This window comes from Hypomesus transpacificus, chromosome 13 (genome assembly GCF_021917145.1).
Source record: "Hypomesus transpacificus isolate Combined female chromosome 13, fHypTra1, whole genome shotgun sequence".
In the NCBI taxonomy this organism is placed as follows: Eukaryota; Metazoa; Chordata; class Actinopteri; order Osmeriformes; family Osmeridae; genus Hypomesus; species Hypomesus transpacificus.
The window spans coordinates 13,724,018-13,740,267 of NC_061072.1; the positions used below are offsets into that span (position 1 = coordinate 13,724,018).

Sequence of the window (16,250 nt, forward strand, 5' to 3'; positions counted from 1 at the left end):
CATGATGCTCTTCTCCCTCGTTTTCTAACCAAATACCCACAATCCCCCCCCCCCCCCCCCCCCCCCCCCCCCACTCTTTTACCTCCCTAATCCTCCTACACTATCAATCAAGCACACTGACACACACACAAACACACACAAAGTACAGTGTTTGTTGATGTTCCCATTCATCCATACTTCCCCTCCTCTCCCTCCCGTTGGACAAAAAGGCTTTCTATGGATTCGCCAGACTGTAACATAGATCCGCTCTTCTCATTCCTGAAAAAGATGAGGTCCTGGACTTTCCCACACCCTCCTGTGGAGTCCTCATCGCAGGAACCTGGACACTGCTCTGGTCAGGACACTCCCTCCTTTTCTGTATCTGGTCATGAAAGGTTGCTTCCTCATTCCTGTAAATAGGAATGTTTTCTACCAAGAGTGATTTGAAAGATGGTTCCAGAAACCGAGTTAATGACTTAACCAGGATTTACCTGTTTTAGCAGGTCTAACCAGGAATGAGTTACCTGTTATCTGAGTTGCAGTACATTTAGAATACTATTGAAGATAATGTTTTCTTTTTCATGAGTTGCTCATAGAGTTGAGTTTCAACCATTTGCTTTACTTCAAATCACACCTGGTTCAGGTGCACTCTGAAGGGGCAGTCATAATATTTTCACATCCAGCGCACTTAATGTATGTGCAAACTACATTAGTAACTTCACAATATAGTAGAGCGGACTCCAAGATATGGTGGGCCTTGCTGTTTTCTTGGATTAATTCAGACTACTACGTTTAATCATCTTTCGGATTTGACCGTTTGGTGTCAGGGGAAAACCACACAGAGTTGTTGACGCACCCTCTACAGTCAGTTGTCTTGATTCATTCTCACCCAAACTAGATTTTCAAAGAACCAGTTTTTTTTCTACACCATCCAAGTGAACCTGATCACGTATGAACTAATAACAATAATATTATGGTATGACTTAACGTTCCTTCTTAGAGCCCCTGGAGATCCAGCCAGCGTTTGGTCAGGTGCTTTCTCCTGGGTATTACTGTGTAATTGACACCCCCTTTACGCGGTGTCATGGATTTCAGCACATGCCCTTTTTGTCCACACAGTAAAATGTTCTCAAAACACTTCTATGTGATATAGGGGGGAAATACAGAGACATTTTGACGTATTTCTCCTCTATAATTTCCTTCTTAAAAACTGTTTAACATTCTGGTAGTTCTGTTATTTAATTGAAGAGAGCGTTCAAAATTGTTTCAGTTCATGTAAGGTATGTTATGAGAAATAAAACCTGCTATCTCTTGTCAGAAATATTCATGCCATGCTCTTCATATACTACAACCAGAATTTCATCCAATCAGCGTTCATTTGCTATCAGCCAATCATCATCCATTCACTCCTTTCTATGCAGTCTTGAGGCAGACAGACTTGGCACATCCTCTCGTCACACTCATCAACTCTTTGTGAACAAGTGCTGTTATGTCTGAGTGCGCGTGTGACAGAGTGTGTGTGTGTATTAATATGGGAAAGGTCCCTTTATCAAAGAGGGCCCAGTGCTCATATGAAGCTGAGTCAGTGACCTTTCACCCCTGAGTCACAGCCCAGGAATGCTCTTGTCCTCCAACCAGCAGCAGTCCAGCAGGAGAAGAACTTACACACAACGCTCTTGCAACACTCCTGCAATGTTTTTCGGGTGGTGGCCATAACAATGAGAATACGGACTCTCTCTCTCTCTCTCTCTCTCTCTCTCTCTCTCTCTCTCTCTCTCTCTCTCTCTCTCTCTCTCTCTATCACACACACACTCGCTTTCCTTTTCCCCACACAAACAAATGTACAAATGAATGAAATTCAAGTTCACAATTAATTGTGAGGACATTGCTTCTGCTCAAGGCTACTGCGCATGAACAATAAAAACATCCAACGTCCTATTCAGCAAACAGGTCTTTTGAGTGGTGGGTGGCTGGGTGGGCAAGAAGGAGAGAGTGAAAGACAAGGAGAGAGAGAGACAGAGACAGAGCAAGCGAGAGAGAGAGAGAGAGAGAGAGAGAGAGAGAGAGAGAGAGAGAGAGAGAGAGAGAGAGAGAGAGAGAGAGAGAGAGAATGACCGGACCACCCTCTGTGTCTGTGTCCAGTCTGTCAGACAGAACCCCCTCATTGCGCTCTCATTCACACATTCAGCAGTAAAGACCTTTGAATCAGCTGGGCTCCACTGCCAGGAGGAGGGTGGGTCCATTTACCATGCCAGAGCGCCAGTGCTAATCATGGCTGTCAACATGCACCACTGACTACCCTCTCCAGATCAGCCAAACAAACTCAGTTAGAGGAGGCCTATGGGTCACGCAGTCACATAGACAACACATACATGGCCCACACATCTAGTCATGTGGGCACTCTGAAGGCTCCTTTGTTAGAGAGAGACCTTGATAGCTTTGTGGGATTGTCAGCTATAATGCAATTTCAGGGTATTTTTATGTTTATCCACGGGGTGATACAGATGTTAATTTGTATATATAATATAGTGCCTGTTGTGATTTGTTTTTTGGCCAAAGGTTCCACTAACATGTTCAGTATCAACACTCCTGTGAAACTGCATCGAGGGAGCTTGATCACATGGGATTTAGTCGACATAGGAAAACATCCTTTGACAGTGTTTTGGCAATAGTGGCTTCAAAATGTCAACTGACTTACTTTTGGTTACATTCAGACAGTCATACACTGCCAGTACATGTAAGCTACTTGTAATGGAACTACGGAGGCACTGTCTGCTTTATTATAGTAGTGGCCCCTTTTGACGGGAATCATCTCAGACACAGTTTGCTATTTCTGACCCCCAAACATTGTGTTTTGGTAATGGAGCAAAACTCCAGTGGAAACTTTGTTTCCTCTTGGGATTATAGAAGAAGACCGGCGCAGTAGAGGACTGGACTCTGTGGTGTGTGGGTTTGGACAAACTATGATCCACATCTCCTTCTCTTCAATGAGTGGGGAGATGTTATACCAGGACACTGATGTTCTCATTCATCCTTGATTTGGATCATAATTCAGAAGACATGAATTGGGAGTCACGTGCACAAAATCCTGTTTAAAAGGAGAATGTCTGCACATTCCCAGTATTTCATTTAATACATTTTCGCACTTGCTCAAGGTTGCCTTTCTAAGAGAGATTTACAAAGAGTCATCCAGCACCACAAAAACACAAAAAGAATGACCCAATCAAACGCACATGACTAGTCACGTTTTTTCTGAGGTACTATAGTCAGAGGACCGAATTTATGGTGAATAAAGAAAACCTGAGATAAAATACTGTAGGCCTACAGCCAATTGGTGTTTGTCACGTAACTAACTGTCATCAGTACACAGGCTTCAGCAGAAAACACATACGCGTAAATTAATAAGATAGTATATTCAAATAATAAGGCAGGAGCTGATCTACTGATTGTGATCAACAAAATCACATAGGATCTCTTGATATCCTGTCAAAATCCTAAGGACATTTGCACCATCTTCCACCCATAGGTTCTCAACACATTCACACCCACAGTCTTCTGCATGCACTCACAGCTTATTGGCACACTCTGTGATCCCTGTTACAACCCTTCAATACACACATTCTGTATACTCTCAATATGGTCAGGGCCTTGCGTCAACACAGGATGAAATAATCAGTAACCACCCTTTCTGTGTCCCCCCCTGCCCCCTCCTCTGTATGACTGCTGTAAATATAGTGCAGTGCACCACAGCTCCAGGGCCAGATGACATCACGCAAGCCACCTGCCTCACTTTACTGCGATGCAAGTTATACTGTAGTAGTACTAAGATCAGTTCCACTCATTCAATATTTTAAACTAGAATATTATTTGAGACAATGTAAAACTGACCTCTGACACATTCCTATTGGTGATTCCACCCAGCTTTCTAAGGTCACAACCAATCATACACCTCAGCCAAGGTTAAACATGTTGTCCAAGTCAGTTCAGTTTCTGTGCAATTGAGGACATATTCCTCCATTTGGAATTAGAAAATGAATGTTCTTGTGTGTTTTCTCGTGTGTGTGGGTTTTCGGCTTTCAAATCTGATGAATTTCATTAACTGGTCTACAGCCGTCGACTCCCAGGGTTTTTTGGTTCCATTTACCGTCCCGTTGCAACATTGCCTGTGCGCACTACATTCCGATCGTGTTTTCACCCGGTCATGGCTCTCCCATGGGTCGTGCGCTTGTTTTTAAGTGGATAAATTCGCTTTTCTCTGTCAGGGATTCTAAGGTTTTCTCTGGGAACGTCGCTCCCCCTACTTTAACACAAACAATATCTATGGAAAAGAAACAACTTTAATTGTTTTTGTTGTTCCATAATGCCCCTTCAGACTTCCTTTTCCTCTTGTGGAGGGTTTTGGAGGCTATTTGGTCTATGAAAAACACAGTTGCCGATTAAGTATCTGCTTCATCTGAAGGCTACTAAATTACATGGAACTAAACGACTTTCTAATGACTTTTGCATCTAATGGGTGTTATTCTAAGTTGTATGTCAAAATACATCGTTCATAAATATAACATATCATTCAGTTATTGAAAGGTTACAGGTGAAGAGTTTGCTTTGACGATGTTAACCCCATTTTTAGCATTGCTTACTTTACAAACGTTTTGCTAAAATGATAAGGAGACATGAGAGGTGTCTTATATTGATGCTGCGGGATGCGGCAGTGGGCTGACCGGGCGGTGACGTTCAGAGGAGGTGCGGCAATCGCGCAATTGGGAGCGCGCTTGTCCAACTGACAGAGAAGCTGCGGACTGGGCTGCACTGTTGTATTGGAGTAGGCTCATCAATCGAGTCGCAGTCCTATTTAATCAACCAGCTGACTACTACATTGGAATAGCCTTCTTAAATAAAGAAAATCGACTGGTTTGTATCGAGAATGGAGAAGCACAAAGGTAAGTACAGACTGAACTTGTAAGTGAATGAAAAAAAAGTCATTAGCTTATGAATGTGTTTTGGAGTTCAAAGCTATAGCTCATTATTATAAAACTTATAGGCTACGGCCTACCGACAACTAATTTTGGGACAGCAGTTTTTCGGACTGCGCATTGCAACTCCAGAGGATACCCAAACCAGCTGGACTTGCACCCCACTGCAGCGAGACGTGATGCGTGTTGCAAATCACAACCCCATAAACACTCATCTGTAACTATCAAAAGGCTACTTTATTATTTAAGATAAAGTGTTGTCTAACGGACCTTTCTTTGACTGAGGCGATTGCTGTTCAACGACAAGCCAAACGTGAATCGAAGAAAGTTTGTTATTGGCCAACAGTAGGTTCATAAAGCCCATTGTCGATTGCCTTATGATCCTTGTTCCTTTTAAGAATTTAACACTTTTATAACGTTTTGGAAAACAACTGTCTATTTTTAAGACTACTTGGACTGCCTGTCTGACCAAAGTTTCGCACAGCTGTCTTCGATAGCCTATTTGCCCTATGTCAAACCCACCGCCAACGCACCGGCTGACAGTTGATTAGGAACTCAACTGCATTCCAAAAAACGATATCAACGAATATGAAATTGGTCTTTTAAGTAGGCAATTTTATGGTCCAATTTGAATGGTTTGTCTGGATTTGCAAAACGTTCCTCCAGAATGAGATTAGATTATGCTAAATGAGATTATCGTGGTCCCATGGGTTTTTGACAGTAAATATTTACTTTGACCCGTCTCTCTCCACTCTCCCACTCTTTCTTTCTTCCTCCTCTGGACTCAACAGTATGTGTATTTCATCAGTCTATTCCCAACCCCCCGTTAATGCTTTGTCTCTCATAAATAAACTCCCGTTGAACAGTGTCCGCTGGAGATGAATTCCAGTAGCAACAATTGTTCTCACAAGATTCCACAAATTCTTGCGGTTAGTTTTTTCTCCACGAGAATCACTAGCCTATTTAATATTTTACCATGGCCTTAGCCTAATCGCAGGAAAATCCACTTTGGGGTGACTATGCGGGATCCACATATACTATCTAAATCTGTCAGATAGGCAAACTATTTATTGGAAAAAGCCTTTTTTGTTGTTGCTCCATTTGACATTGACATATACATTTGACCGTTTACATTCCGTGTACTTCATTCAAATACAGACTTTTTGTTTGTTTGTGAGTATGCATTAGCTCAGGTGAAACACAGGAAGTCCTCCTCTGTCTAGGCCAGTGATGCTGTGAAATCCCCTGTGGTCTTAGATCATAGGCTATCTTTGTATGTGGGAGGCAATGGTTTCAGAACAATTCGCTCTTGGCTGTGAGGGTAGTGAGTAGTTCACAATTCATATCAAAGCTCTTTCGCTTCAGTATTCATCTACCTCTAAATCCTGGGCTGCCCATTTGCTCAACAATGACACTGTACATATTTATGCACATTTCATTATCCTCTGTAACCGTCCTTGACGCTTGTCATTCTGACATATCTTGATTTGTATTAGGCTACATTTACATCTATGTGAACAACTGCAAGATACTTTCCTGACGTACAAGACTATCTGTACAACTAGCCCATGCAACACTGTAACTTATAACTATAGCATTCCAAATTGAAAGTTAAAAAGTAAAACACTGACTTTGAGATCTGAATAATATGTGGTAAAAATCCAACCCTTTCTTCATATTTTGAATCTTTTCTTCCAGAACTAGCAGGACGGGCTGTAAACCTTACTTGGTTTTAAGGGGTGTATACCCCTTAGTCACCCCTTAGTCTTAGCCCTACCCCTAGCTCAAAAAGTGTATTGGGACACCACTAGCTCTCACGGGAAGTTCGAACGCGCAAAACTAAGGGGCAAGGGGAAGGGGTAAGGGGGAGTATTGGGATTCGGCCTTAGACTAGTTGGACAGCAGGGTTCAGGTTTATCGGGTTCACCTCCTTTGGTGATTTTGTCTGGTTAATGTAGGCCAGTAGGATCACCTGCCTAGTAACATGGATGTGTGTCAGGGGGTAACTGCCAAGGGGCAGAGAGAAGTGCTTCAGGAAGCAGGGGAGGCTGTAAAAATGATGAAACGAAGACAGTCTTTCTTCTCTGTGGCAGTGGGGCGCTGACTGAGTTTGTCTGAGGTTGTGTGTGTGTGTATGTGTGCGTTTGTAAGGTATTAGTTTGTGTGCTTGTGTAAGTGTGTTTCTCTGTCAAATACACACTCAAACACTCACCCCCGAAATCCACACGTGCAATAGACGACCATATCCAAACCCACACGTGCGCGTCATCAAACCCCGCGCCTCTCCTGCATGGCGCTGGGCTGCATCTGTGGGATAATGAACGAGAGGAGAAGCTTTCATGTGGCGACTCTCAGCCGGCCATGCTTGTTAGTTTTTATAGTGGTTGTTGGTTTCTCCCTCTCAACAGGGCTCCCGTGCTCATTAAGCCTACTGTCTATACTCTCTGAGTAGCATCCAGGGTCGGGAACACTGACTGTTCAGACCAACAGGTAGGCAGAGTGAGGTGGAGGGACTGTAGGTTTCCGGTTAGTTCTGTATGGTTCGAATAATCAGCGTGAGCTCAGTAGTAAAGACTCAAACATGCGCACACACACACATGCAAGAACAGCAACTGAGTCACGAGACACTCTCGCTTAACAAAACCAACGGAAGTCATCACTCATTGCTGTGTTGTCGGGGATGACCAGGACGCCACACTGTGGCTGCGGGAGGTTTGTTTTGGAGAGATAAGGAGGAGAAGGAGGGAGTTAGGGACAGATAGGAGGAGGGAGGGAGGGACAGATAGGAGGAGGGAAGGAGGGACAGATAGGAGGAGGGAAGGAGGGACAGATAGGAGGAGGGAGGGAGGGACAGATAGGAGGAGGGAGGCAGGGACAGATAGGAGGAGGGAGAGAGGGACAGATAGGAGGAGGGAGGGAGGGACAGATAGGAAGAGGGAGGGAGGGACAGATAGAAGGAGGGAGGGAGGGACAGATAGGAGGAGGGAGGGAGGGAGGGACAGATAGGAGGAGGGAGGCAGGGACAGATAGGAGGAGGGAGGGAGGGACAGATAGGAGGAAGGAGGGAGGGACAGATAGGAGGAGGGAGGGAGGGACAGATAGGAGGAGGAAGGCAGGGACAGATAGGAGGAGGGAGGGAGGGACAGATAGGAGGAGGGAGGGAGGGACAGATAGGAGGAGGGACAGATAGGAGGAGGGAGGGAGGGACAGATAGGAGGAGGGAGGCAGGGACAGATAGGAGGAGGGAGGCAGGGACAGATAGGAGGAGGGAGGCAGGGACAGATAGGAGGAGGGCAGGATGCGAGTGGGGAGGTGGCATCCCATACTGGTCTTCTCCGCAGCGTAGGGGTGACATATTTTCCATCTCGGTGCAGATTCATGATTGTTTGTCATGAGAGCATTGGCCCAGTCCTTCATTGGAGTTTCCCTGTGAGAATTCTAGTGGACATGCATAATATTATCTGACAGTGTACAGTAAAAGACGTCTTGATTTGTTGATGTTATTGCTATGTATAATCCACTGGATTGTGTGTGTGTGCTTAGACTCTGTGGTAGGTCTCTCAGGATACTACTGTAAATATGCTGTGTACAGTAACTACCGTTTTAACTACCACATACACACACACTTTTCAAAGGCAGCATAAGGAACTAGATCTCAAAACTAAGAGATCCCCTCCCTCTACACACACACACCAATCTCTGAATCTTTCAGACTTCTTTGGAAACCTGCTTTGCATCCCAATAAAGGCAGGAAATCCCAGGGAGGGCTTGCACAGCACCAATCTGACTGGATTTTGTTCCAATCAGCATTTCTTATGTGTATTTTTTACAGACACTCAACTTCACCCTCTATGGACCGTTAGCCCTCATTATCTACGATTGTCTTCACTTCTTGATAGAGAAAGAGGGAGGAGAGAACTGAGAGGGTGAATGAGAGAGAAGAGAGCGAGTGAGAGAGAAGAAAGAGAAAGAGTAGCATTCTCATTAGCATTTGGGTGTCATGAGACAGAGCAGTGAGTGCAAGAGAGAGAACAGAGAGAGAAACTGATCCGGCTGGCCTTTGATCAACCAAAACCCGCATATTCGGGGGATTGATTAAAGGGGAGGAGGTGTAGAGCAGAGCAGGACCCTGACTGGAACCTCAAACTTGATCACCATGTTTTTCGATGAGCGGTCAAAGGCGATCAGTTCAGGGATGGCCTTTCTTGGCCCACGGGTTCTGTATTGCCATTACCAGCCATGACAAACTTTATAAGACGTAAACTCTGATCTTACGCTTATAAATACAGGTGTTGAAATGAAATAGACAGTTGGTTCGAAGTGTGAGATGCATTTGGATTATGTATGAAAGTACTGTCAGAATCTGACTTTGAGAGGAAGAGACTGAAGGAGAGAGAGGAGGGGGAGGAGAGGCATGATACACTAAGAAGAAATGACTGGACTTTTGGTTCTTTATCAGTTAGAGCAATCATGCTCTGAGCCAACTCAAGGTCTATAGAGGAATGAATATAGTGGGCTTGACGGAGCTACTGGGAAGTGGGAACACACTGCGTGTGAGTGTTTGTATGCACGTGTGTGGGTTGTCATACAATGTGAGTTAAGTTCCAGGGTGACCAGTGAAATTCAGTCACCACCAAGGAGCAGGCAAGGATGTCCCCTCACATGGGTTGTGTCACCAGTGAGATGCAGTTCAGTTGCATGCCCTGAGCATGGGTCATGTTATGCACTCTTAAGAATGTCTGAAGATTTGGATTAGGCTCCTCAGAACCACTACTAATTCGGTTGAGATTTTATCTAGTGAGAAAAACATGTTCAACAAGTTCCATCATCAGGTCATGTGAGCAGAAGAAACATCTAGACTTTGCGGTTTGACCTGTGTATTGGCAATCAATGCTAGAGCGGGTGTTTGCCGTCATTCTGAATCGACATGTTCTTTGGATTTGATTGAACAAAGACAATTTTACACCTGCTGCAGAGTTTCCTAAGCCACGTCCCAGCGTTGCGTCAGGACTGGGATGACATCACAGTGTCGACACAAGGCTTTTCTCTATTCCCTGTTTCTAAGGCGATAACCACAAAACACAGCTTGGATTAATTCACCCATGTCTGAGTGAACTCGCTACCCTTCTAGTGAACTGTGCATGTGGAGAGTAGCACTGGCCAAAAGTAACAGACAGCCAATCGGTTTGGCCAAAGGCCTCTTTAATCAGGCCTGTCGTCGAGCAGTTCCTCGCTGTGACTCGACTTGGGCGCTGACATGGAGGTTGAGGAGGGCCATTACATAGATGTTGCTGCAGGAAGAGGGGTTATGGCAAGGCAACTGGCTTGAACTCTGATTACCTGAGTACAGTGAGAAAACAAATTCTGCTTAGTAATCACTCACTTCTATGGTCCTTTTCTCTTAAAGTAAGTCTTTGGAACCACTTCTATGCATATTAAATGCATTTATTGTTAATACAATGTCTGCAAATTATTAAATAAATGCATAAATAAAGTTAAGTAAACATATACTGGAAATGAGAAAATGGGAGCAAGATATTTCTCAGGCACCTTTAAATTCCACTAACGGCTCCACTTTTAAATGAGGCACTAGATCATAGCCATTTTAAAGTTATTGTGCTGTAGTGTTGGTTTAAATTCCCTTTAGACTCTTACGTTCCTGGAGAAACAATCTGTAATGTCAATGCATTTGTAATGGCTTTACAGGGTGATTTAAAAGTGCATATCATAACAGTTTGTTTCTAGAGGGTCAAAACCTCAGAGTCACAGGACAAAGAAAATGTGGTGGCTTGGAATGCAGATGTGTGCATGATAAAGCTCTGGTACTGGTGTCTGTCTGTCTGGCTGGAGATTGGCTTGCTGGCTGGCTGGTGATTGGCTGGCTGGATGGCTGGCTGGATGGTGATTGGCTGGCTGGATGGTGATTGGTCCCGTTGTGAGTGAAGATGAACCGAGTCCAACGCCACGTCTCGTGTCCTGCTTCCATGGTTGTGCAGCTGCTCTATAACCAATTTTGTTATGAGGAATTAGCATCTGGGAAGCAAATGGTTTCACGTCTGCAATGGACACGCAGACATGCTAAGACAGGCAGATAGCTGATAGACTTGCAGATAGTACAACAAACAGACAGACTCATAGGGTAGGCATGCATTCCTTTAGACAAACAGACAAACAAACATAAACCACGTAAAAAAAACACATTCTGTTGTATGTTTAGGCAACACAAAAAAGTAGCACAAGTAAAATACAGTATGGCTTTTGAAACAAGTGTACCACATCCCATAATGTGACAGTGATTCAGACAAAGTGAACGAAAATGTCATAAAAGGAACTTCCGATACTACAGCAGCACCCACAGCAGAGAAGATGAAAGATTTGTATTTGATTCCTGTTTTTGCATCATTATTGCTTCGTAACATTTCATCTGCATCCTTTGTAGTTCACTTTCCTTAACAGTATGCCTTCTAACAACTAAGATCCTTTAGGTGAGATGTTTCAGGCTTGATGCGGGAACAGGCCTAGTGCAACAACTTAAACAATGCCACCCTAATTTTTGTGATTCAGACGTCACATTTTATGGAAAAACTACTGCGGTTCTGTCAGCTAACCATGTCTGTACAGGCTATCTCTGTCTACCAATAACTGGAGAGGTGTGTAGAAGGGTAGAGACATGGAGAGGTGTGTGGAAGGGTAGAGAGAGGAAGGGTAGAGAGAGGAGGAGTAGAGAGAGGAAGGGTAGAGAGAGGAAGAGGTGTGTGGAAGGGTAGAGAGAGGAGGGGTAGAGAGAGGAAGAGGTGTGTGGAAGGGTAGAGAGAGGAGGGGTAGAGAGAGGAAGAGGTGTGTGGAAGGGTAGAGAGAGGAAGAGGTGTGTGGAAGGGTAGAGAGAGGAAGAGGTGTGTGGAAGGGTAGAGAGAGGAAGAGGTGTATGTGTGTGGAAGAGAGAGAGCGGCAGCCCGAGTCATCAGAGGTGGTTATTGTTGGAGGCAGCTCCAGTCGCCAGCATCTGTTCCTGTTTTGGAGGCCCTGGAGACAACAGTATAGTAGCGGGGCTAGTTGGCCGGGGTTCAGAGACTGACAGAAACAAGCCTTACTCGTTTACTACTGGCTTGACTAAACATCCCACTTCTCGCTCCCACGCCTTTCAACTCTGCAGTAAAAATGTAGGGAGAGAGGAAGAGGGAGAAAAACACACACATATGGGTAGTTGTGTGTGTCTGCACACACACACACACACACACTCAACCACACACAGGCAGATGTTGGTGAGTGGAGACCATGATGGACAGGCCGGGAGTGTAAGGCTATTCTCTTCTTCCTTCGCAGCCAGAGGGTCTGTCTGCCCTGGGATCACTCTTCTCCCCTTACGCCCTTCTCTGCACACCTGTCCAGCCTCCCAGGCACTTGCCTGACACACGCAACTCCGACAGAGAGTTACCTCCATGTTCACTTCAAATTCAAATGTTTGGCCATTACTGTTTACATGGACAGCAGTACAGTGTCGTTGGCATGAACACACGGCCGACCAACAGTAAATACAGCTGTATGACACTGCAGACAGGCTACTGTTAGCGCAAAGCCTTCAGTACAGTGTTTTTTCTTCTACAGTGTTGAAGGCATCCGGGCGGTTTGAGATGAACCCCTCTCAGCTGCCCGACAGGCCAAAGACACCTCACTTCACCTCCTTGACCTGTTAGCATCCACACAGTCAAAACCAAACCTTTCACTTTCCTCCCCACCCATAGGCTGGAAATAGAGAGTGAAACGTGAAGAGAACGTTTGGGCTCCCTTGACGAGGGAGTCTGTAATTAAGGGAAATTGAGTTTGCTCAACAGTTTTCTTATTTTCCCTGTAAAATCGGATTTTCTTCGGCTTGCTGGCTTAATCTAGATAACTCTACATCAATAAAGTGGAGACGAGAACTGGAGACGGAGGCTGTGCTGTGCTTGTGAAGCTCACAGCATGAGCTCCGAGGCTGAGTTGTGCTCTCAGGCCGGCCGTTTCACTGTTCACACTACAGTTAGCGAGACTGGGGATGGGGGAATGGATGGACTCTTAGCAGGGTTGTGGTCAGCTGTGTCACAGATCAGTCAATTCAGCAAGTGAGATTTGACTGAAATGCAAACATTATAAAATGGTCAACACTCTGCATCTTATCATGAAACCATAGAAAACCATTTCAAGGTTACATTATGAACTGTGAATACACCTGGAAAGTCATGGACTTGGCTTGGTGTGCTGTTACAGATGTAATTGCATTTGTTGAAATAGAGTTGGCAGCTCGTTTCAACGTAATAAATATCTAAATATCAGATGGTGATTAGTCCTAACGAAAAAGATACCTTACAAATTGCTGTGTTGCTACCGTGGCAAGCGAATTCTGGGAAGATAGATAGTTGAGTATTGAATAGTGATGTGAGATCAGACCTTTGCATAGCTTATTAATGCAGTGACAAGATGGTGTCGCAAAGATGGATTCACATGTCACATTGTTCCACCAGCACACCATGCAGTTTTACCTCACAACAGAAATACTCTCGTGCATACAGCCATATTGCTTTCACATTATACATGCACCGACACACACGACCAGCTTGGTTGTGACCGCCCACAAGACTGACACTGTTTCAGTTTGGAGTCCGTGGGCGGCCCTTGCGGATCATAGAAATGATGTGTTCTGGCATGAAGACTGCAGCCAAACCTAGACCATGAGCCTCTCTAAGCCACAGCTGGGTTTAAATGTGGTTGTCTGTCAGACGGAAATAGCAAGTTGACCAAAACTTCACTGTTGCTGTCAACATGCATGTTTGCCAGAAGGTTCTTAAGTAAAAACCTTCTTTGGGTCTTTTCGTGCTTGCACTTGCTTAGTTTAGATGTGTCACTGAGATTTTTCTGCTTGCCATGCAAAAGATGGAGCACCAGGTTTCAAACATGGTGTGCCTCCAGGAAATAAGATGGTTTCATTTTAGAACTGAAGAATTTGCTCAGTTTGTCAGAAGACTTGTGGCTATGAGATGGAATATAGGTGTCACAGATGGAATGTTGGAGACTTGGAGTGGAGTCACACTTAAGTCATAAAGAAACTCCATCTCACCCCAATCCGTGAATAAATGACTTGATACGCTGTAAGTCCAAATCAGTCCTATAAGGATTTGCGACCCTAAAATATATGACTTGGATTCTACCTTTAAGACTGACTTATGAACAAGTCTGCTTGAAGGTATAATGACACCCAGGACAGTGTCGTGTACCAGCTTTACACATGACCAGGATGATGTGTTTCCATCAGGAGATGAAGCCCATCTCCATCTAATGGCACATCCTACGTATGTAAGATTTGGACAAGCAGGTTTAATTTCCACTGAAGATGAAGTAAAACCTTTTGACTGCTGCCTGCTTACTTATCCCCTGTTTCAGTTCTCTGGGAACAGAGTATTTATATTGTGTTTGCTGCTGTCACTACTGTATTTCACTGGTCTGTGGGCACCTTGCCAACCAGTAACCCATGGAAACAGCCCACTCAGACCCCTATCTCGTCAGCTGACTCCGTTTCCCAGGGCCCCCCTCTCCAAAAGGCCATCTGAGTCAATCTCTGCAAACACATAGCGGGAAGGCTTGGGAAAATGTTTGGACACAATGAGCAGAAAATAAGCAACTTAACAAGGGTTGTGTTGGACTGGCTTTCTGCATTTGAGGATGCTTTAATGGTCCAAACAAATATATAATTGAGCACTGATGTTGTAAGTACAGTACATGAACTGGTCTGGAGGGAGGGCTCTGCGTACGGTACTTAAATACTGGGTTTTAATTGTGGCTCGATGTGTTCATGCGTAGGCGAGGTCGATTTTCTTTACCTCACAGGAGTCTAAAACGATGATGTTATGCCACAGTGGAGCTCTTCACGGGAACTCCCAGTGGCTGACTCAGCTTGACAAGGAGAAGCTGAGGAGGAGAAGCAACATGAGACTGGGAAAGCCAAGCCGTAGCCTCCCGAAGGCATAGCTGACTGGAGTGGGATGCCTTACGCTGCAAAAGTCCCTCTTTCCAGAAACCCTTTGAAGTGCGTGGGGCAGAATGGTCTCAACCAAAACTCCCTCTTTTTAAAGAATTGATGAGCCGGGGCTTGAAGCAGCTTGTGACTGGAGTAGCTGCAAGTCAAGAGAGTTCAAACTGACAGTAAATGTTTACAAGAACTGGGGGGATTTTGTGGGAAGCAAACATTCTGTGTCGTCTGCCATTTTTAAATGTGATTCTAGAAAATTAGGATCGGTGATTGAATAAGGAAAGTATGTTGGCAATATTATAGCAGCGTTGCCCTCTATAAAACGTTTTTGAATTAGTCCTCATGAGACAGCCGTTGCGCTTCTGCTCAGTTGTGGAGTGTTAAAGTGCATGAAAGCAAGTTCTTAGATGGAGCACAATACATTTGTATGCACGTCACCTCAAATCAAATCTCCCATAAATAAAATCCTCAGAGTTCACAAACGATTCTGCTTTGCATTGGACTTAGTCAAGACTTCAAACAACTCCCGTTTGAATGGAAGAGGTAGAGCAACATACCGAAAATGAGCACCACTACACCCCCACGAATATCTGACCTGCTTTTTCCTTTTATCTTCCTTTTTTTCCGCCTCTGTTTTCTGTCAGTTAGAAGTGGTCACACAGTCAGGCCCACTGTCATGAGGGCCTTTTCACTAGAATCAAATACAGTGAACCAGGCCAGAGAGACCCCCCCCCCCCCCCCCCCCCACACACACACACTGACCTAAGAGGGTTCAACGCTGACCTCTGGAGGATGTGTGGGCAGCACCCTACGGGCTGGCAGACACAGTGGCCCCATTCACCCTCACACCAGCCCCTTCCCCTCTGACACTGACCCATGTCTGCAGTCATAACAAGCTCAAACAGACTTCAAACTGTAAACAGAGGGAGTTGGATAGAAAAGACTGAAAGAATATGAAAAGATGGCACAACGGTTGTAACGATAAGTATGTGGATTCCTTCAACATCTCGCGTGCTTCAAAGTGGCCCATAATATGCTACCGTGAGACAAAAACAGCCAGCTGAAGTGAGAGGCTTCGACTGAAAGCTGAAGTGAAATGCATTGCAGTACAGGGCATGAAAAAGTTTGAGTGAAACCATACTTGACATTTGTTTTGTGGCAAAATTATACGGCACAGGCTTCACGTTATCACCAGTAAGGTAGACATATACTCAGATTCAATCACTCACACTGTGGACTTTAGGTCTATGATTGTCCAAAGGTTACCGTAGGGCAAAGTTGATAAATAAAGACAAATAACA

At 44.7% G+C, this 16,250-nt stretch overlaps 1 protein-coding gene across 3 annotated transcripts in view; it reads left to right on the forward strand.

Annotated features, from left to right (window-relative positions):
* The first annotated feature begins 4,683 nt into the window (after positions 1 to 4,683).
* The window catches only part of afap1l2 (actin filament associated protein 1-like 2), a 33,877-nt gene continuing 22,310 nt past the window's right edge, over positions 4,684 to 16,250 (forward strand). For all 3 annotated transcript variants that reach the window (XM_047033027.1, XM_047033029.1, XM_047033028.1), the window contains exon 1: positions 4,684 to 4,916. In XM_047033027.1, the coding sequence (XP_046888983.1) occupies positions 4,901 to 4,916 (16 nt within the window). In that variant the 5' untranslated portion in view covers positions 4,684 to 4,900. The remainder of the gene's footprint in view (positions 4,917 to 16,250) is intronic.